A 22,543-nucleotide genomic window follows, 5' to 3' on the forward strand; every position below is an offset into this window, starting at 1 on the left:
GGATTGTGGCCTTTTGGATGGAGAGGGATGGGCGACGCTGAAGAATGTGGTGAAAAATTCATCACGATTTGGTCTGAGTGAATATTGGCTTGAAAGAGAACTCAAGGATAATGCCAAAGTTGTGAGCTTCTGAGACAGAACAATAATGATGTCCGTCACAACGAATAGGTCAGGAGGAGGGAGAAGATTTGGGAAGCAAGAAGAAGAGTTCTGTTTGAACACTTTATGCTTGAGGAGCTGGCTGAACAGCCATGTGGAGATGACCTGGAGGCAAAAAGAAGTGCAAGGAATTGAGAGTTGAGGGCTAGACGAGATGGAGGAGCAAACCTGTGTCAAGGAAACCCTATGGACACTGGAAGATTTTCATTGACTGCTTGTAATTGACTTCTGTCACACAATTTTGCAGTCTAGTCAACTCCAGTGATGTTCCAGTACTTGAAGTAGAAACAATCCAGTCAAAAGTAGCATAGACAAGTGGAAAGAGCGTGGGCCTGGAAACCAGAGAGCCTGAGTTCTAATCCCAGCTCCACCTTGTTTCTGCTGTGTGACCTTGGATAGGTCCCTTAATTTCTCTGTACCTCAGTTACTTCATCTGTAAAATGGAGATTTAGAGTGTGAGCCTTATGGGGGGTAGGGGCAGTGTCCAACCAGATTAGTAATTTAAGTAACTGACATGGTCTAGTGGTGAGAAAATGGGCTTGGGAGTCAGAGGATGTGGGTTCTAATCCTGGCTCCGCCACTTGTCTGCTGTGTGACCTTGGGCAAGTCACTTAACTTCTCTGGGCCTCAGTTTCTCCATATGTAAAATGGAGATTAAGACTGTGAGCCCCACATGGGACTACCTGATTACCTTGTATCTATTCCAGTGCTTAGAGCAGTGCTTGGCACATACTAGGAGCTTAACAAATGCTATTATAATAATAATAATTAAATCCTCCACCCTCTATTATGCAACATGAGCCCCATGTGGGACAGCAGTTGTACCCAACCCGATTATCCTGGCACTCCCTCAGTGCTTAGTATAGTGCCTGGCACATAGTAAATTCTTAACAAGTACCATCAAAAAAGATTTGGAAGCCCAGGATAGTGTAGAACTTAGTCTAGGACCCTTCTCTAGACTGTAAGGTTATTGTGGTCAGGAAATGTATCTACCAACTCTGTTATATTGTGCTCTTCCAAGCACTTAGTAGTGTTCTCTGCACACAGTAAGCGCTCAATAAATACAGTTGATTGAGTGATGTTTCTTGGGAGGCTGTGAGAGTATGGAAGCAAAGTTGCATTAACCTTCGAAACAAACTGAAGATCAACAGCTGTATTACTCTCCCACCATGGAAATGAGTGTGTGTCTGTTCTCACTAGATACCTCATCTAGCTTACTGAGCAATTCTGACAGTATCACTTACCTGCCGTGCATTATCATCAACTGGCAAGAATGGATCATAAACGTGAGGCCCTGGAACAAAAGCAGTTGTCAGGCGCTGCAGACAGCAAGCCTGCCAGCCCACCGGGATAATCCTGCTTTGGTCTTTTCAAAGTACCCACACCTGTGGGTAGAATTCACTGTTAATAATAACTACTTGAAGTAACACATACATAATCATATTAAAAGATCCACAGCTTATGAAATAGAGCTACAGAAGATCACAAATGACAGAAATTTAAGCAAATAATTTTTGCGATGCACTTGGTGAACAATTACTAAAATGATAATCAGTAATTTCGGTCCAGCGACCAAGGACCAAATAGGAAATTTATAGGTTCTGATTTAATAGTTTTCAAAAACTTTCAAGTAATTTGGAATGGCACATTAAAGTTAAGCCGCCTAGTATGGTGCTTTGCACATAGTAAGTGCTCAATAAATATTAATGAATGAAAGTTATTCTTAATGGGATAAATTATGGGCATTAGAAGAATCCTTCAGTCGATTTTCAACTTTCATTTAATCCTTTATTTCCCATATTTTTTTCTTATGCTGTGAGCTACATTATGGCTTTACGATGCATCTACGTTTCTTCATTGTGACACTTTTCAGAGCTTATGGATTCTTCTGAGTTGCTAATCACTTTAACATCTAGAAAAGATAAAGAAACATTTACTATAATCCACTAAGATTGGCCTGTGCATTAATTGGGGCAAATAATAACTCTGAAGAAGAAGGGAGAAGTTCTAGGCGTAGTTCCTCCCCTGTGGGCTCCTGCTCTCCTTCGTCTCAGTTTATCGGCAACCCGGACTCTATTGGGCAGGATTGAGAATGCTTTCTGGCAGACAAACACCAAAACCTGTTTAGGAGGCTATCGTATACTTTCAAGGAAGAACTGTCAACTGATTGACAGATACAGCCTCCTAAGTGTCACTGTACAATAGTCTACATGCATACTTAGATTCTACATTTCTTTAATTTTGATAGTTTTGCATATTTTCTTTAGACTAAAATACAAAGAAATGGAATTCTTTGGATTCTAACCCTGAATTAGCTTAGTCTGCAGTGCCGAAATTTAATTTGCTGCCAACTTACAAATTTGTAACATCATTAACTTTTGTTATAGTTCAATTCTTTCATTTCGGTCATAAAAGAAATGCTTCATAGATTGGAGGCTGAGCATAAGACCAAATTGGAACAAATTCATATCATGCAAGAACAGCAGAAGTAAGTATTGTTTATTTCTATTACTACTAATACTATTTAGTATTTTTCTAATACTATCACTCAGAACTATTTCTCAAAGATTTTTCCATTTTCTTTCAGTGTAAAAGGTACTCCATAAAGCATGGTGATATCAGTGATAGCATGGTGATATTAGTCAGTGCATTGTATTTATTAAGGGCATACTGTATTCAAATCATTGTTTAAGTGCTTGGGAAAATATAAAGTTAGTGGACGTGATCCCTGTTTTTCAACGAGCTTATGTTCTAATGGGGGAGGCAGACACTGAAATACTTTTCTGAAAGAAAAGAGTAAAGGGGGTTTATGTACATGGGTCAGTGTTTAAGCATTACTGAATGTCTGATCTGTATGTAAGTACGTATCTAGGATATCTATTTGTTAGTTCCCAAGTGCTTAGGGGGTATAGAAGTGCAGAGATAACAGGATGTAACTGGGGGAGAGTAGAAATGAACTAGGATGGTTTCTTGGAGAAAATGTGATTTGAAGAGGACATGGAAGCTGGGAAGCTCTGTGGTTTATCAGATTTTAAGGGGGAGGGAGTTTGAGGCATGGGCAAGGAATTGGCCTTAGGAGACGTGAGAATGAGGCACAGTAGGAGGAGTGAGGTGCGGAGTTGGAGTATAAAATTGTAAAATAGAGTGACTAAATGTGAAGGAGAAAGTTGATCTAGTAGTTTAAATCCAATGGCCAAGAGTTGATATGTGATAAAGAGAGGATTGGATAACCAGTGGAGGCTTTTGAGGAGTGGAATGATGAGCAAACAACATTAATAATTAACTTTAGTTATTACTGTGAGGGTGTAGAGGAATGATACGATTTAGTCTATCCATAATTAGGCTCCTGCATGAACTCTGTGTTGGGGCCCTTAAACTCCCAACCTAAGGCTATCCTGACCCAACCTGACAAGCACAGCAAACTTGAGACCCGATCTTTCTCTGACTTCAACAGATTTGAGCAGGATGCAAAGCTAAATAGCAGAAGAATATATAAGGGGCATGTAATCGCTCGTTTCCCATTTCTTAGTGCAGAGTTGGGACTCAAGCAGCAGAGAAAGGAATTAAAGGTTAGGGGAGAGTGGGAGGAGTAGATGTGTCCACATCTGCTCACTCAGCCGGGTAGTTTGGTTCTGGCCCAAATTGACTGTTTAGCCTTAGAGTCAGAACAGGGCTCCGCTGAAACTTACTTGTGTGTTACTTTCACATTAGGTACAAAATTGGAATAAAATTTGACATTGTTAATATTTCCAATGAAGAAGAGATGTTAATCATGCGACTTAGTTCCATATATTGTCCTTAGCCTGCAGGAGATTACATCTGTGGAAAATTTGTACATAACTTTGGCTTTAAGCAGTTAAATTTAATTGTCCAGATACCTAAGTCTTTTTTTGTCCAGGTATCATTTATTTGAGGTTAATTTAATAATAGGAAAGGTAGAATTTTCTTTTGTTGATGTTTCTTTTATGGTGGGGGCAAATACGATTATAAATCAGAGAAGAGTATATCATCTAAGTGTTAATATTTTTTAATTTAAATAAAAACTCACAGAATTTCAGGACCTTTTAAGGTCTTAAGGTCTGTCTTTTAAAAAAAAAAAATTTCTCCCCTTCTTTTCATGATGCCAAACCCGTTTTGGTATATGAATATAAATGATTACTGCTTGACTTCTGCTCATTACCTTGTAATATTTGAACTTTACAGATCTTTGAATATAACAAATCAAATTAGCGTATCTGAAGAGACAAAAGTCCCTAATTCTGGCAATCAGGTAAGGTGGTACCAAAGTTTTGTTGAATTGTTTTACTGTTTCTTGACCACTTTGCCAAGACCCACTAATACACCTTAAAAGCTTTCTGCCACTCCCTGGCATTGTATAGCTCTACCCTCTTGGATTTCATCATGTCCACCCAAGTGCGTGCTGATATTTTTAACAATCTGCCCGTGCCCGTTAGGGTGGACATTGACAGCCCCACTTGATTAGGAGATGTGCAGACTCCACTTTCTGGAAGTATGAAAATGTTGCGTGGTCCTAGGGCACTCATATTGTGCTGGACTAAATTTGGGGCTACTCTGCTATATACCATCCAACTACAGCTAGATTTTTAAGTTCCTGAGGGCAGGAATCAACCAACTCTGTTGTATTGTACCCTGTCTGAACGCTTTAAACAGTAAGTGCTTAGTAAAACTGTTGGCTCATGGATTCAGGCTAGAAGAGCTGACCACCCTAGGTTTGAAATCACCCCTGGTCATAAAGCCTGCCACCAGTTACTCCTAAGGAAGTTAATTAACTTCCTTTGACCATAACTGAGCTACCCTTATAAAACAGATGAGAGAAACAAACAGGATTTCATTTAGAACATAAATTCAGGAAACAGATACAGAACACTGAAAGGGAAACTCTCTAGATTATTATCTATAGCTCTCCAAGTATAAGGAGTGATTAGCAGATCCTTCTCCTTGAAATTTGTCCTGATCGACTGGCCGTGTGGATGTAGTCCTGAGTTGCTTGAGCCATCCCTGAAAACCTGGATTTAAACTGAAATTAGTCACCTATTACCAAGATAACCCATATTAACCATCCATTTTATCCCCATTTAGCTTGTTGAGAGAGAAATCATTTACCCTGCCCTCAAGTCTTTGAGGACACCACAGAAAACTTCCTACCTCCTCCCCATCTTCTAGCCAAAGAGAACTTTTCTTTCTCATCCCCCACCAGAACTTGGCTCCCCCCCTACCCAGAAAGGCTTTTCATCCTCTTGGCCAGGAGCCCATTACTGTCCAAAAACATTCTGAAGTGCCCTGGGGTTGGGCAGGAAAGACTCTACTCTCTTTCTACTGTCTTTTACATCTTGGTGACCACTGTGGGCCTAGTTGCTTCCTGAACCCCAACTTGCTCCAGAGCCTTTGTGTTCTACTCCCAGGTCAAGTAAAGTCTGGGATAGGATCTGAACCACAGACCTCAACAACAGCAGCAATAGCAGGAGTCACTGAAGATCACATTTGCAATAATGTCCTCACTGAAATGTAAATGACTTTCTGAAATGGTTATTGGCTCTCCTTTTTCTTCCTCTGTGCCTTTTTCCCCGACTTCCTTGCTTAAGTGATATAAATGTAAGCTACATCATGACACATTTCTCCTTTGAAGTTATCCAGTGAGAATTTTTACTCATGAGATCACCAGGTTTTTATGAATATATAACTTTTCCATTTTCAACAGATTGACAAGGTCTTTACCAGTATGGGGACAGACATTCTTACTGGTGGATCAAACGGTAAAGAGAATGGATTACAGACTAAACAAAAAAGGGTAAGCTCTGTAGTTTTAACTTGTCGCTAAATGTCAACTTGACAGGACAAGCCTTTCGCGTTCCAAAGGATGCCTGTTATAAATGGTTAATTTGTTGTGTTTTAATGCCTCAAAGGGACCACAAGTTAATTCAGTGGATTATGCAGGAGTGAACTAGCATATTTTGAGGTACAATAGTAAAACTCCTGGACAGTTTTATTACCTGAGAAAAAATGGCAAAATTAGAGATTATAGCAAGTTCATTATTTCCTATGAATCCTGGTTTGGACAGGGAAGATCACCAATCTGATTTTCTCATTTCTACCCTGCACTGAGCATAGGTTTAGTGCTTAAGAAATGCTATATAATGATTTCCATTCTCCTTTGCATTTATGCAAATCATTAATCTTTCTATACAAATGTTTAAGATTTGTTGATCTCTTATGAAATATTTTTTTTAGCATTCTTCGTGAGTTAGGACTAGATTGTAGGGAGCAGATAGAATTTAATTCTTTTTAAATGCAAAATTACATTTAAAGAAGTAGTTCATTTTATATGAGAATATTGCTCCATTCAGCATTCCTTTTAAAATGTTATTTAAATAGCAAACATGAATCTACAATTTAGTATCTCTTTTGAAAACCTCAAGGAGATTCAAATCCATTTCACATTTTCTTATGGATTGCCCATTCACTATTTTAAGTGCTAAGAACAAGTTAACCAGTTCTTCAGTCTGAAATAAATGGCCTTTAAATGTACTTTATCATTACTGTGATTTTATTTTTTTTTTTCTCTTAAATGAACATTATTTTGAGAGAGTAGATTCTAGAGACCTTTATTCCAGGGTCATTTATTAAAAAAAAAATCTATTTGACCTCCTTTCTCATCTGAAAGGATGTCAATCCCAAGATTAGAATTGCAGAAGTTAAAATCATTAGTCAGGAAGAAAAAAGCAATTTTAGGCCTCCATACATGGCTACTGGCATGTCTACAGAACAATTACTTGTAGACTTAATTGCTTTTCTTATACTAATGAGTGTGAGATTTGTGGCCTCTTGTCTTTGGTAACCAACATTTTGGCAGTTCTCTATCTAGCAGATCAATTCAGTTCCAGACAGACTTTCAGTCTTTCCTCTCTTCACCAATAGGTCAACAATTTGCATATAATTTGAGTGTTAAAATCACATCTTTTTCATCTGTTCTAAGTGGTTTGGTGAGAGTGTGGGGAAGAGGAGACTGGGTGAACCTAATAAATTTGTCCAGGCAGCTTTTTATATCCACTTTTGTTTAGGGAAGCGGAGTGGCCTAGTAAAAGTAATATTAATAATAGTGGTTTTTGTTAAATGCTTACTATGTGCCAGGCACTGTAGTAAGCAGTTGGGTGGTTACAAGTAAATCAGGTTGGACACAGTTCCTCTCCTGCATGGGGCTCACAGGCGTAATCCCCATTTTACAAATGAGGTAATTGAGGTGCACAAAGAAGTGTAGTGACTTTCCCAAAGCCAGATAGCAGACGAGTGATGGAGCTGGGATTAGAACTCGTGACCTTCTGACTCCCAGGCCCGTGTTCTATCCACTATGCCACTTTGCTACCTTAGTGGGAAGAGCACAGGCTTCCAAGTCAGAGGACCTGGATTCTAATCCCGGCTTCCCTGCTAATCTGCTCTGTGACCCTGGGCAAGTCACTTAAAGTCTTTATGTTTCTATTCCTTCAACTGCAAAATGGGGACTCAATACTCGTTCTCCTTCCTACTTAAGACTGTGAGCCCCATGTGGGACCTGATTCTTTTGTGTCTACCCCAGCGCTTAATTAGTAAAGTGCTTGGCACATAGTAAGCACTTAAATCCTACAGCCATTATTATTACACATGCTTACAATGAGTTTATTTAAATTAATATTGGAGTATATTAAAATCTTACTGTATGCAGAGCACTGTACTCACTGGGAAAGAATATACAGGTGGAAAGTACAGTCTACAGTCCTTAAAAAAAAGAGAGGAGGCAAACTTTAGTAAAAGTTTTTGGTTTTTTTCCCCCTTTGCCACATCCATCCTCTGGTGCATTAGTTTGGGTTTGTGAAGTAAAACATTTTAAAGTGATCCATGAGGTCAGTAAGAGGTGACTCATAGCCAATGGATCGAAGATCATTACCTTGTACTTTTGGCTGGGAAGGACTCTCCCATCAGATATGGTGGACAAGCTCCAGTCCAGAGACTTCCAGACCAGTAACCGATTTTAGAGATGATGGTTTGTATAGGGCTTTTCTTGTCTTATCCTAAACTATTCACATCCCTGCTGGGGCAGTGGCTGACGTGAGCAAAAAAGTAGCAGTGGTGCCTCACATTGAAAAGTACGTGCAGGGATTTTTGACATGTAGCACCCACCGATGAGCAGAAAGGGCAACAATATAGCATATTCATTAGCAGAACCATCTCATTGGCCAAAAAGCAATAGCTTTTATCTGAAAGGAAATGTTTATTCTGCCCAGGTGCCTGCGTAATTCGAATCATGTTGTGACGTAAACTCCATGCATTTTAGCAAGGGGTTATATATTTCTGAATTACAGAGTGTATGTTTTAATACGTTCCAAAAGCTGAATAATATTATTACTTAGATAAGTGAGACTAAAGGGAATTGGTAATTCTTCTAATGTGATTTTCTTTTGTTGTTTTGAAGGCATCCCTTACCCTTGAAGAGAAGCAAAAGTTAGCAAAAGAACAAGAACAAGCACAAAAATTGAAAAGCCAACAGCCACTCAAGCCTCAATCACACACACCAGTTGCTCCAGTCAAGCAGGTAAGGGAGAATTTGTTTTATTTTGTAGCATTTCAAGAGCAAAGAAATCTAGAATTGAAACATTTACAGCGACACTTTACAGGGATTCTTCAGAGATTAAGGTAAAGTTTATTTCTCATATATTAATCGAGGCTCCACCACTTACCTGCTCTAGGACCTTGGGCAAGTCACTTAACCTCTCTGTGCCTTTCCCCATTTGTGAAACAAGGATAAAATACTTTTCACCATCCCTCTTAGACTGTGAGTTCCATGTAGAACAGGGACTGTGTAATGGGATTATATTGTTTCTAAGCCAGCACTAAGCAGAGTTGGTGGCACAAAGTGAATGTTTAACAATTGCCACTGTTGTAATTATTAGTAATAATAGTACTTATAGCAGTAGTAACTTCCTCCTCTGTTTTCATGTTTCCTAAATTTTGGGCCAATACGTAAGCAGTTTGCCTTTTATTTAAAATGAGCGGGTCAGGAAGAGAAATATGGTCAATAAGTAAATTGATTTCAACAATTGGACTTCTCATGTCCAACAGAAGGGATTAAAAAGATTACTTCATATTCATTATTTTAAAATTCGGGAGTTTTAATTTATGTTCCTAAGTGCTTTAAATCATTGTCCATTTTTAGTTGTATGATAGCAGAAATTATCCGGGAATCCGCCACTTGTTAAAATCTCTATTAATCTGTGGTATTTGGTGCTTTTTGTATACAGAGCACCGTACTAAAGACTTGGGAAAATATATTAAACTTAGTAGGCACACTCCCTGCCCTCAAGGAGTTTACAGTCTTGTGGGGGAGACAGACATTGAATTACTCTCCCCAAATTGATTTTTTCACATGGCTTCTAAAAATTACCTTTGTCTTGTGACTCTAGCAACCATTTGCACTCCTAGAGAGTTTTCATTTGAACCTCTTGAGCCGACTGTCCAGATCGTGCTCACACGTCATCACCGCATTCCGATCGAAATAGCTTAAAAAGACTAAAGCTTTTCCTCCAAGGAGCTTGAAGTTATGCAGATTTAACAGTAGAGTTAAATTTGGAATATATTGTAGTCCCTTCACCTCCAGATGTCACCAACAGAAAGTGCTACCGTCTCCGGAACACTGGGGTGCTATCAGACCTATTGGATCCAATCTCCCCATGAGGAGTTTACAGCTTAATGGGAAAGAGAAGACACAGGCTGGGGGAAATTCAGTAGTTGAAAAGAGTTAGGAGATATAAATCACCAAACCAGGTCGATAAATAAAAACAAAAGCCTACATGTTAGGGTGATCTGGAAGGTAAGGTGATTAAGGGAGGCCTCCTGTAGAAGATGCTTTTTAAGAGTATCTCAGGAGGAGGAGATGAATGTAGTTTGACAGTTGCTGACTGGATAGGGCATTTCAGGTTCAGTGGAAGCCGTAAGCAGTGAGTCGGAGATATCAGAATCAAGTGTTTATTCACCTTTATGTGATCTAACTCCTGCCTTATATTTTTTGCAGACTAAGGACTTGACAGACACGTTGATGGATAATATGTCTTCCTTGACCAGCCTTTCCATTGGCACCCCTAAAGTTGCTTCCAGCAGTTTCTCTTCAGTTCCTTCCATGGGTATTGGCATGGGATTTTCTTCACCAATCGATAATGCCAAGAGGAATTTGACAAATGGACTGAATGCCAATATGAGCTTTCACTCTCCTGGATTCAACATGGGGGCTAATACAAACCAGAATCTCTTCAGCGGTGCGGGCACATCCGCCGGAATCTCCAAGATGACAGTGGGGACACCCTCTAATTTGCCAAACTTCAATGCTATGAGTTCTTCAGCCGCAGTTTCACAGCAGACCCCACAGAGACCCGCAGACATGTCTGCTTTAGATAGTCTTTTTGGTCCTCAGAAGCCCAAAGTTAGCATGAACCAGTTATCTCAACAGAAACCAAACCAGTGGCTTAACCAGTTTGCACCTCCTCAAGGGTCCCCAGGTGCAGGGAGTTCAGTAATGGGGACTCAGATGAACATGGTTGGGCAGCCTGCCTTTGGTATACAGGGAAATCCTTTCTTTAACCCCCAGAACTTTGCTCAGCCAACAAATACTATCACCAACAGCAGTTCAGCTAGCAATGATTTAAAAGATATTTTCGGGTAAGGTCACACGCTATCTTGTAGAAAAACGGATTCAATTTTAATCATGGGTAAGCTGATTTACATCTTAGTAAGGTTAGTTAGCTGTCTAATGGCAAGAAATTTTCCATCCAGGAACTAAGGTTTTGTAAAAGCATAACAACTGCTTCCACCCCAGCCAAGCAGTTGGGTGAAGTCCTTTCTTTGCCTTTTCTTATGCATTCACTGAAGTCATTTATTCTGCAGCACCATTTTCTTGCTTCCCTTTCGGGTCTTTTAAAGAGCTTGGCCCTTACCATTCTGATTCAAAAAGAGGAATGCCATTAAATGTATATATGTTGTTCAAAATTTGTATCACTACCTTTTCTTGATTTGTGTTGCTTTGTATCATAAATTGATCAAAATTGTATTGGTGGTGGTGACTGCCCTTTGAGGCGATATGGGCTTTTTGCACAAGTACTTTAAGTTTCAATTTTTTATTTGTTTTGTCCAGACACTGTAGTTTTTCTGGTAAATTGGAATGACTCAAGGTTGGCTTTTATGAAATATAAGGCATCATCCATTAGCTTATTCTGGTTATTAGTTTATCCTGGTCTTGTCAGCTAAACTATATTTTACGGGAGGAACTAGAAATAAAAACTGGTATTAATTTCACAGTGTTTTTTATTGGTTCAAACTTTTATTGGTTAATAGGTTTGAACAGCTTAAAGGCAAACAAATCACTGTACACTGATTTTTGATGTGGTCTGCTCAAATACTGACACTCGTGGTGATTCATTTCTTGGGGATCAGAAGAGGAATGCAGACTGAATTTAGTACCACGTGCAGTTACTTGAGAAAGATATTTCCCTAACTACTATTTTTCTGTTGTTTTGAATCGAAATTTTTGCGAAGCTCCGGTATATCTGAAATGAATTTTAGAAAGCAGATTTCTAAGACTTAAAATGTATTTGGTAAATAATTTTTTGAAGCTCTGCTGTATTGCTCCAATTGGAATAAAGTTTCCTTCTCCATGAATGGGCAGTTCTAATTCTGCTTGCCAACAGTCCGTTGCTCAGCTTGCCTGTGATGCAACCTGTCCTCTGTCAGTTACTGTTACTGGACTTTAATTCTTTCTTTCCTTGGCATATCAGGAACTTTCTTACATACCATTTTGAAGTCTATAGTTGGCCATTTTCAGGAGGAAAGAATTAATAAGTTATCTTTTTACAGAAAACCAACATGCTTTATTTTCAAAGCTTCTCAATGAAGATATTGTTCTTTCATTTGCTGCTTAAGAAACCACAGGGCCTTATGCTGTAAATGTGATTTGTATTTTGTTAACTTATATTTCCACAGTTTAAAGCAGTGATAACTTTAAACCTGTCTTTCGAAGAACTGTTTGCGTATTATAGATGCTGCCTTAGTATTTTTATTTTAAATTATCTGGGACCAGCAGTGGTTTAATAAACCATGTGACATTTTTGTGTGCTATCGATACTCTTAGTAGGTGTTGTGGGTTACATTGTATTTGCTTTCTACTTTGATTATAAAATGTGATTTGACAACAAACTGTTCTTGTTGCCAGCATACAATATGAGTGAACTTGAAAAACAATAAATCAATTTTCTCATCTCTCCGATTTCTGCATGAGCTGCAGTTTGTTATACAGGAAGTCCTCGACTTAAGATGTTTCAAGTTAAGATGAATGGCACTTAAAACATTTCTAAATTTACACTCTTTCAGCTTTACGTTGGTTGACATTGGTTTCAATGTAACAACACCTTGTGTCTTTATATACTGTTTTCAGGGATGTGGGCAGAGTGGGGAATGCACAGGACCCAAAGGGAAATCTTTTTGAAAGGTGTAAGGGAGAAATATTTAAGAGACCGGTAGCTACATGGTGAGATAAGCCAGGTGAAGGACGTTCATTTTACTTCCGATGAAGTAAAAGTTGGCTACCCTGTTGCAGAACCTTTCTGACTCAGTGTATACATTAATGTAGTTATGTTATTCAACTAAAATTGAATGGGTACACAATTCTGTGGGTGTTTTGGTAAGATAGGGCATCTGACCTTTGTTCAGAAACTAATCATCCGTTTGTTCCTATGAGGAAAAAAAAATGGGTTTTGACTTGCATTTTGACCTAAGATGTGGTATTTTAGGAACCAATTTTGTCATAAGTCTGAGGACTTCCTGTGCAGTGATTTAAGACAGACCTAATATGAAGTGGTACTGGAGGCCATTTATTTAAGAAATTAGGAAAACATGGGCTTTACCAATATTCATATGCTTGTGCAAATATTCAGAGTATGACCTAATTCTTTGATGGTTAGTTATGTGGTTATAGCTCTAAGATTTAGAATTAAAATTTCTGTAAGGAAGAATTTACTTATAGTATAATATTTGGAACAGTTTCAGGTGGGTTCTATGTGGAGTATCAGTTGATTATTATTTACCCATTAGGAAAAATATTTCAAGTGTGTTTTAATATTGACTAGAAGGAAAGCAAATCAACTCAATCAAATTTTTAAATTTAATAGAGTTCTATCTGGGGTTTAAATATATTTACATTGTTGCTCAGAAACATCTGGTGTATATCTGTTTAGTTGACAAAGGGAATAAGTACTTTGTTTTAGAACTTTTACATCCTTTCAGCCATATTATTCATTCTATTTAGATATTTCACTTAAAATATATCATTTACTTTACCAATACCACTTTATTCTCCTGGCACAAACTTTGTATGTTGACCACCAAGACTAACCAGATTGGGCTAGCATTCTCGATTGTGACTTCCAATCGTGGTAAAAATGGTGTGAAATTGACCTTTCATGTCAGCCAACCAGTTAAGTAATTTTTTTGAGTATCCACTCTGTGCAGAGAGCAATGTACTTGGATTTATTTATATTAAGGCCTCTTTCCCCTCCCCAGACTATAAGCTCACTGTGGGCAGGAAATGCATCTTTTTATTGTATTGCACTCTTCCAAGTACTTAGAGTGCTCTGCAGGAAGGAAATGCTCAATTAATATAATTGAATGAATGAATGAAGATAACCATCTCTGCCCTTAGGGACCTTAGAATAGAATGGGTTATGTCACATATTATCAATCGATTGATCAGTGGTATTTATTGAGTGCTTACTATGTGCAGAGCACTGAACTAAGCATTAGGGAGATACAACAGAGTTCCCGGACACATTCCCTTCCCATAACGAGTTTACAGAGATGGTGAGATCTAGATCATGGGGCTGGTGATAACGTTTGGCAATAATAATTAATATGTTCACTGTGCTTATTGTGTTATCTGCAGAGTATTTTATGAAAGATACTACATTCTCATCAGAATTATTACAATTTTAAAATAGCATCTGCATCCTTTACGCTTAAGGTAGAAATATTATAGTATCTATCAACCAATCGTAAGTATTTATTGAGCACTTACTCTAGGCAGAACAGTTTGGAAAGTACAGTATAATAGAGTTGGTTGACACCATCCCTGTACACAGGGAGATTACAGTTTAGAGGACTCTAAAAAGTAGCATAACAATTCCCATTTTTTACGTGTAATGGTAAAATTGTGTGCATGCGCCAAGTAAAAAAAGAGAGAGATTTAGAGGGACATAAAATTTTTTTTTTGTTTATGAAAAGTTGTATTTTCCCGAATGGGACAAGTATAATTAACATTCAAACTACATGTAATAGCACTTTGTTTAAAATCATGATTTTTTTGTTGTTTATTGGTATGATTAACCTTTAAATTATTATTTGTAGATTATTATAAGAAAAAATCATAAAATTATTTTATCACCACCCTTTGATCATCTCTTCCAAATAGTGTCCAAATTTTATTATATAATCTAATGTTGAAATCTTGTTGAATGTTGTAGAGTATTAAATTGGCCTGCTGTAAACATGAAAAATACTGATAAAAGCCATTGGCAATTATTTAGTGATGATTTTTGTTAAGCACTCACTATGTGCCAAGCACTGTTCTAAGCCCTGGATATGTCTCTTGCAAGATAATTCTCCAGTGCCTAAAAATTAAATGTGTGGTTTAAGTACACAGTATTCCTCATAGAAATATCAAATTTAAAAGGTACTCTGGGTTCTTAGGTGCTGAAACAGTTTTTCACCTTCATATAAAACCTACTTTTCCCTAATGAGAAACCTTTCACCACATCTCTCATTACTTAGCCCCTCTGTTTAAAATCTGAACTGAATCATAAAATGAAAAGCTGTCTTTTTGGGTTAAATATAACAATGAAATTGCACTGCATTAAAATTCAGCATCATTGTTTTTTTTAAATAATGAATCCCAGGTTAGGGAAGGGAACATGTATTTCATTTTCCTTGCTTGCGTCTATTTTACGTAGTCCTTTATTCTTTTCTGTAGATGTTTCGTTTTTTGAAATGCCCACTTTCAATTTATCGTGATTATTTTTGTGAATTCTGAAAGCCACTTTGAGGTAAATGTTTCAGTGAAATGTCTTCCTCACTAATTTTCAGGTTAATTTTCTATGCTAAATATGCTGTAAAAGTAAGTTGGATTAGTGAAACTATGATATACTTTGAAGTTCAGTAAGGTTATCCAGGACTTTCATATCATATATGACCAATCCCGTAGATGTGTTGAAATTTAGACCGTTCTACTCTATGGACAGGTCTGTTAAGCTACTGATTTTGGTCACTGGTCTCAAAACTTGTAAAAAAAAAAAAAAAAAAAAAGCCTGCTCAAATATGCTGTTGTGAACTCAGGCCTTGTGTGCAAAATATTTAATTTTGTTCTGCTCTCTGTACAATCTCGTGAACTTTTTTTTGGATTGTAAAGCATTTAATTCTCATGAACTATATATATATCGTGTAATAACTGTCAGCACTGACCCATGCTCATCCTTAACCCTTGTAGCATGACTTTACTGTACTTCAATGTAATGGACAACATAACTCTTGAGAGAAATCTATTCTTGTATAAACTTTTCAATCAGCAAGCTACAATGTTTAAAATGTACTTTAATAGTTAATTCCTCTCACTTTGTACTGTGAATGACAATGGTGTAGTTTTCAAATATGAATTAGGTTACTTATTAAAATGAACTTTTCATATTACCTTGTTTGAATTTGAGATCGCAAATGAATATTTTTATTCACATATATTTGGTCTTCCAGATGATTAGGAGTTTTCATGGGGCTTTCAGCATGTCCTTTGATTGAAGGGCTTATTGTTAAGTGAGTTCTATTTGAAGATTTATTATGTATTATTTAAATATGCCGAATGACCCAAAATAAAGATCGTCCATTAGGTTTTGTTTTTTTTTTTTTTGGTGGTTCAGTTGTCTGCAGCATATAGAAAAGTTAACTAACTTTTGCTGGCCCACCAAACTGTCCACCATTGTTTTAGTTGATGTAGAGCAGTTTAAACTCATTGTCTTTTCTTGACTACATTTATGATTTAGATTTCGCTTAAGAAAGTCCAAAAAGCTGAAGGTCTAATCCGGGGGCCACTTTATATATGAATTTACTAGAGAGAATACTTGCTCACTGCCATTTTGGCTAATAACCAAATATATAGGCCGAAACAAGAAAAGCAAAATGGTATGTGAGTGGAAAGGTTGCCAATTTTACATGCATAATGAGAATTCTGATTTTCTGCTCGCATTTGCCCAAGTGTTTATAGTACCATTTTAATCTAAAATCCAATTCATAGTTTTATAATCTTACCTTGCCACGTGGCTAGAGGAAGCAGTCAGAATTCATCTGTCGGTATAATTCCACATCAGTCTTAATCAGTGGTATTTATTAAGTGCCTACTGTGTTTGCAGAATGTTGCACTAAGCACTGAGGAGAATACAATAACAGAGACGGTAGACATATTTCCTTACCACAAGGAGCTTACAATTAATTGAGAAAACCAAGTTAATTGGAAAAATGCTATTTTGAGCACTTAACTAGGCCTTTTTGACCAGAATCCCACCTGAATCGGAATCTTGAGCATTAATGATTCAGTTATTATTAAAGACAAATTCAACCGAGTAGTGTAAGTCCTTACTCAAAAATGGTCATATGGGTTCTATGCCCAAATGAGATGGACATAGTAATCATTTTCTAAATGTCAATTTTAGCTTTATTTGGTCTGTGTTACATATTCATTATTAGTAGGGAATGATTTGAAAGCAGATCAGTGGAGTTAAAACATTTTGACCTTTGTTTTTTAGGAAAATGGAGACATCTAACTGGGGCTGCTTAGGGTTGCTTAAGTTTTACATAAAAAAGTTCCAGGAATTGTCTTTAAAATTTTAAAAAAAGTTTATCTTGCTCCAAGTAGCCAAATGTTTGACAATAAATTTTAATGAATGTTGAGCTTGTCTTTTGTTTTAAATCATGGTTTGGTAAGAGGAAGGCTGGTCAGCAAGTGTGTTTTCTGTTTGGTTAATGCCTATTTCAGAAATGTGAGAATCCTTTTAGTATAACTCCTACTAATTTCTGAAAAATCTACAAGTGATATTACTCAATATGTGTTGTGTCGGTAAACTACCATGAGATGTCACTGTATCCAAAGTAATTAAGTGTGGCATTTTATTTCTAACTACACCGCCAATCTCAACCAGAGGAGCAAACCTGTCACCTGTTTTTGTATCTGAATAGTAGTATGTTTTTCTCTGAAAAGTCCATGGCTGGAGCTTTTGAAAGATCCATGTGCAGGTTTGTTTCAACAATTTGCTTGATTTTTTTTTTTAAAGCACGTAGGACACATTGGTTGTGGGACTTTTCAAATAGCCCAGTGGATCGTTAAAGTTACCCAGACTCGCATCTCTTCACTGCACACCATACCAAACAATCTCATTCCCTGAGATGGTGGTTGTGTTCCAAGCAAACTGGGGTCCTTCCAGATTACGTAATCTTCTGGCTCAGGGTTTATCACCAAGTTATTCAGTTGGTGTAGTTTGCATTCTACTAAGTTTTCTTGGGGGTTTCTGAACCTTTTAGGGTTTTTCTAGAGGGAATCCGTGCATAAGGGGTCTTTTGCTTTAAGATCAAGCACCTGCCTTATGCAGAGGTAATGGCTGCCTAGTGTGAGCTTTTAGCTTTTACCAACTAAAACCAACTGCCAAGAAAGAGGTTAATTGTGCACAGTAGGTTAGTATTTCAATTACTACACTGTGCAGGTCTTGAGAATGACATAAATTGTTTTATTATCCTTATTTTACAGTCAGCTGCCAACCAATCGAGAGTTGGAATTCAGAGAGACCCAGCGGTGCTGGAAAACACAAATGGGGCACCAGCAAGAGCATCTTTTCAGAGGTAAGATTAGATGAGGGTGAGAGCGAGTTACCATTTGGTTCCCAACAGTATCCTTTCTTGGTGTTTGGGATCAATCGGTGGTACTTATTGAGTGCTTACTGTGTGCAGAACACTGTAGTAAGTGCTTGGGAAAGTACAGTCCACTAGAGTGGGTAGACACAATCCCTACCCACAAGGACCTTACAGTTAAAAGAGGGAAAGAAGTCGTTAAAATAAATTGCAGAAAATGGGAGAAGTGTGAGGCTATATACATAAGTGGGGCTTAGAATGGGGTGAATATCAAGGGCTTAGAGACCAACAGTTAATATGCCTGGTATTTTTTAATTCATTGCTTAAATGTAAGACGAACCATTAGGATGTTTTAGCAATTCAAATGAGCAGTTGTTTTGGTTATCCCTTCAGCACTAAAGTAGTAGCATTTCATTCATTCAGTTGTATGTTTTGAGCACTTACTGTGTGCAGAGCATTGTACTAAGCGCTTGGAAAGTACACTAAGACAACAGAGACAATCCCTGCCCAACAACGGGCTCACAGTCTAGAAGATAATGATGGTATTTGTGAAGCGCTTACTATGTGCCAGGCATTATTCTAAGTGCTGGAGTAGATACACAGTAATCAGGTTGTCCCACGTGGGGCTCACAGTCTTAATCCCCATTTTCCAGATGAGGGAACTGAAGCACAGAGAAGTTAAGTGACTTACCCAAGGTCACACAGCAGACAAGTGGAAGAGGCGAGATTAGAACCTATGTCCTCTGACTCCCTAGCCTGTGGTCTTTCCAATGAGCCACGCTGCTTCCCTATAGCCACGCTGCTTGAATTCCTTGATTTATAAAATTTATAGCTCTAGCAAGTGTTAAAGCCCTAATTAAATTGATTTAGGTTGTACATGATCACATATATTCCCTTGTTCTGGGTTTTGTATTCTATCCGTTAGCAGTTCTTGCCTACACCTATTTATTTCAAACATGCAGAAATAGCATAGTTGTTAATAAGGCATATATATAAGCATTAGTTATAGTGATGGGCCAATAAAGATGGAGAATATTGATAATATTTCTATTGGGCCAACCTAAAGAATTTTACGTTTGCAAGATATTGTATACTTGCTGCCATTTTGAGTCCTTTACTATCATTATCTTCTGTGTACAGTTACGGGTAAATGGACCCACAGAGAAGTTACAAAATAGGCCTTAGATTTCACAGCAATTTGTCAGCAGAGTTAGAACTAGAATCCAGAACTTCTCAATCCAAATCTCTTACACAGAACACTCCCAGACTAACTATACTACCTCCAGTAAAATTATGTTCATAAGTTTCATCCACATATCTAGTATCTACTCCAGCATCTAGTACAGTGATTGGCACATAGTAAGTGCTTAATAAATGCCATTATCATTGTGATTTATCATTATTATTATAATTACAATAGTATTTTGGACATGAGGGGGAAAAAATCTAGTTTGTGATCATTCAGGGGCATGCAGTCATTTGAATTCTTACATAACCCTCAGCACCCTGTCCTCCCCCTGACTTCCCCATCACTATAGACAACACCAACATGTCCCTGTCCCCCAAGCCCATAACCTTGCATTATCCTTGACTCATATCTCTCATTCAACCCACATATTTAATGTCACCAAATCCTGTCGGTTCTACCTTCACAGTATTGCTGAAATCCACCTTCTCTTCTCCATCCAAACTGCTGTTTTGCTAATCCATTTGGCTTATCCCACCCACCTTAACTACTGCATCAGTCTCCTTGCTGATCTCTCTGCCTCGGGTCTCTTCCCACTCCAGTCCATACTTCACTCTGCTGCCCAGATCATTTTCCTAAAAGAAAGATTCCGTCCACGTTTCCCTATTCCTCAAGAACCTCAAGTGGTTGCCCATCTACCTCTGCATCAAACAGAAACTCCTTACAATTGGCTTTAAAACTCAATCACCTTGTCCCCTCATCTCACCTAGCTCCTCTAAAGCCAACTAACTCACTGACCTTATCTTGCCACCGATCCTTCGCCCACATCCTGCCTCTGTCCTGGAGCTCTTCCCCCTTCATATATGATAGACCATCATTCTCCCTACCTTCAAAGTCTTATTAAAATCATATTTCCTCCAAGAGACCTTCCCCTACTGAGCCCCCATTTATTTCCTCTATTCCCTCTCCCTTCCGTGATGCCTGTGGACTTGGGTTTGGACAGTTTAAGCACTGGATGTTTGTTCACTTTACCCTCAATCCCATTTACATACAAATCTATAGTTAATTTTAATGTCTGTTTTTCCCTCAAACTTTGTAACCTCCCTATGGGCAGGGAACATGTCTACCCAATCTGTTGTATGGTGTTCTCCCAAGCCCTTTAGCACTGTGCTGCGCACACAGTTAGTGCTCAATAACTATGATTGATTAATACTATACCCCAGGATGTCAATTGGCCAGAGTCTAATGGAAGTGAAATATATTTTTTTTTGTAACAAAAAGCGTTATTGTGACTCATAACTTGGCAGCAGGAGAATGGTGCCATTCAAGATGGATGCTAACGTCTTGGAGAAACAGTACTTCCTTGCCTCAGGTGTGAGGTCCAACTAGGTGTTTGGTATGACTCTCCAAGGATGAACATATTCTTTGTGTGTGTGTGTCTGTGTGTGAGAGAGAGAGAGAGAGAGATTGAGATTGTTAGTCACCAAAACTAGGATAAAATGCTAAATTTGTGAAACTCCTACCAACTCAATCAGGTGTCTATCTCCTACTATAACCCACCCTACACACTTTGCTCTTCTAAAACCAATCTTCTCTCTGTACCGTGATCTTGACTGTCTCACCACCAATCCTTTGTCCACATCCTCCTTTCAGTCTAGAACTCCCTTCCCCTATATATCCAACAGTCCACCATTCTCCTCCCAATCAAAGCCCTCATAAAATCCCATTTCCCTGCAAAGACCTTCTCCCCTGACGAAACAAGCCTTCATTTCCCTTATTCACCCCTCGTATGTTGTATATGTTCTTGGAGTTGTATCCCTTAAGCACTTGATAATCTCCCCAGCCCCTTAGCACTTATGCTCTGCCATTTCCTCTAGCTGTGATTTATTTTAATGGCTGTCTCCCCCACTAGTCTGGAAGCTTCTTGTGGGCGGGGATAGAGTCTACCAACTCTGATTGTACTTTCCCAAGTAATTAGTATTTTGTTATGCACACAGTAAATGCTCAATAAATACCATGGGTTGATTGAGAGTAGAAGGGAGAACATGTGTTTACTCCCCATTTTACAGATGAGGAAACTGGGGCACAGACAAGAGAAGTGACTTGCAATAGGTCACACAGAAGGCAGGTGGCAGAACTGAGATTAGAACTCAGGTCTTCTTGACTCCCAGTCCCATGGTCTTTCCACTAGACCACACTGCTTGTTGCTCAACAAATGTTACAGTTATTCACTAGATTGTAACCACCTTGAGGGCTGACTTTTACGCCCCCAAATACATAACATACTGATTACATAGCGTAGAGATCGAGTGCTCAATAAATACCATAGATTGGATTTATTAACAGATAGAAGGTCCCTAACCTTAAACTGTCTCACGAAGAAATGGTTTCTGGTCAGAAGAGAAGCTACTATGGGGGGCTCAGAAGTTGTATGCGTGAGGAGCTCAATACGAAGTGATCGGTGATTAATATATAATATCAATATATTAAAAAAGAATTGACTAAATTGAAGGATAATCGGCATGGGAGACTCTAAGCAGAGCTCTGAGGAGTTAGCAGTATTTCCTCATCACCATCATTAACATCGTGAACATCATCTTTATCATTACAATTAAGTCATCAGTGCCCATCTGGACATAGCCCTGAAATTGGACTAAGAATTGGTCAGAGAAGATCCTGGAATAGCAAAAATCTTATTGAACCTACCTAAAACCTTGGAGCAGCCAATATTTTGTTTGGGTTTTTTTTTTTTTTAAGGATTCAATAGAATTCAGTTAGTTCTTGAAGAATGCCACAATATGGAGGCTACAATCCGACTACCCACCAAAGTGGAGTGCAGTAGGCCTCACGGTGATCTTGCTGACATTTTAGCTCAGTGCTTTAGAATACCATGCTTCACTTGGACACAGGTGCAACTAACTGCTTAACTGGGGGCAGGTCATCTGTGAAGGGAAGGGGATGTGATCCTAGTTTGGTAGTATTTCAGGAGCCTACTGGACGTGTTTGCCAGGGGCAACCCCTAGGCCTTAAAGGGGAGGGATCGGAGGAAATAGCTATCTAGTTTGGACTATCCGCCTCTGTGTTCTGTGCTGGTACTTGGGAAGAAAGAAAACCTGTAAATGTTTAATAAACTTTGCATCTGGGCGCTTGCTTTAGATGAGAGCCTATTTATAAACCTGAGTGGCTAGAGGACAGGTATTGTGTCTGTTACTATAGCATCCCTTTGCA

The 22,543-nt window shown here is 38.4% G+C and overlaps 1 protein-coding gene across 4 annotated transcripts in view; it reads left to right on the forward strand.

Moving 5' to 3' along the window:
* Positions 1 to 12,460, forward strand: part of SCYL2 (SCY1 like pseudokinase 2) — a 50,515-nt gene extending 38,055 nt beyond the window's left edge. For all 4 annotated transcript variants that reach the window (XM_029078904.2, XM_029078903.2, XM_029078905.2 and 1 more), the window contains 5 exons: positions 2,547 to 2,647; positions 4,363 to 4,429; positions 5,879 to 5,968; positions 8,624 to 8,743; positions 10,220 to 12,460. In XM_029078904.2, coding sequence (XP_028934737.1) covers positions 2,547 to 2,647; positions 4,363 to 4,429; positions 5,879 to 5,968; positions 8,624 to 8,743; positions 10,220 to 10,864 — 1,023 coding nt within the window. In that variant the 3' untranslated portion in view covers positions 10,865 to 12,460. The remainder of the gene's footprint in view (positions 1 to 2,546; positions 2,648 to 4,362; positions 4,430 to 5,878; positions 5,969 to 8,623; positions 8,744 to 10,219) is intronic.
* The last annotated feature ends 10,083 nt before the right edge of the window (positions 12,461 to 22,543 follow it).

This window comes from Ornithorhynchus anatinus, chromosome 14 (assembly GCF_004115215.2).
Source record: "Ornithorhynchus anatinus isolate Pmale09 chromosome 14, mOrnAna1.pri.v4, whole genome shotgun sequence".
NCBI lineage: Eukaryota > Metazoa > Chordata > Mammalia > Monotremata > Ornithorhynchidae > Ornithorhynchus > Ornithorhynchus anatinus.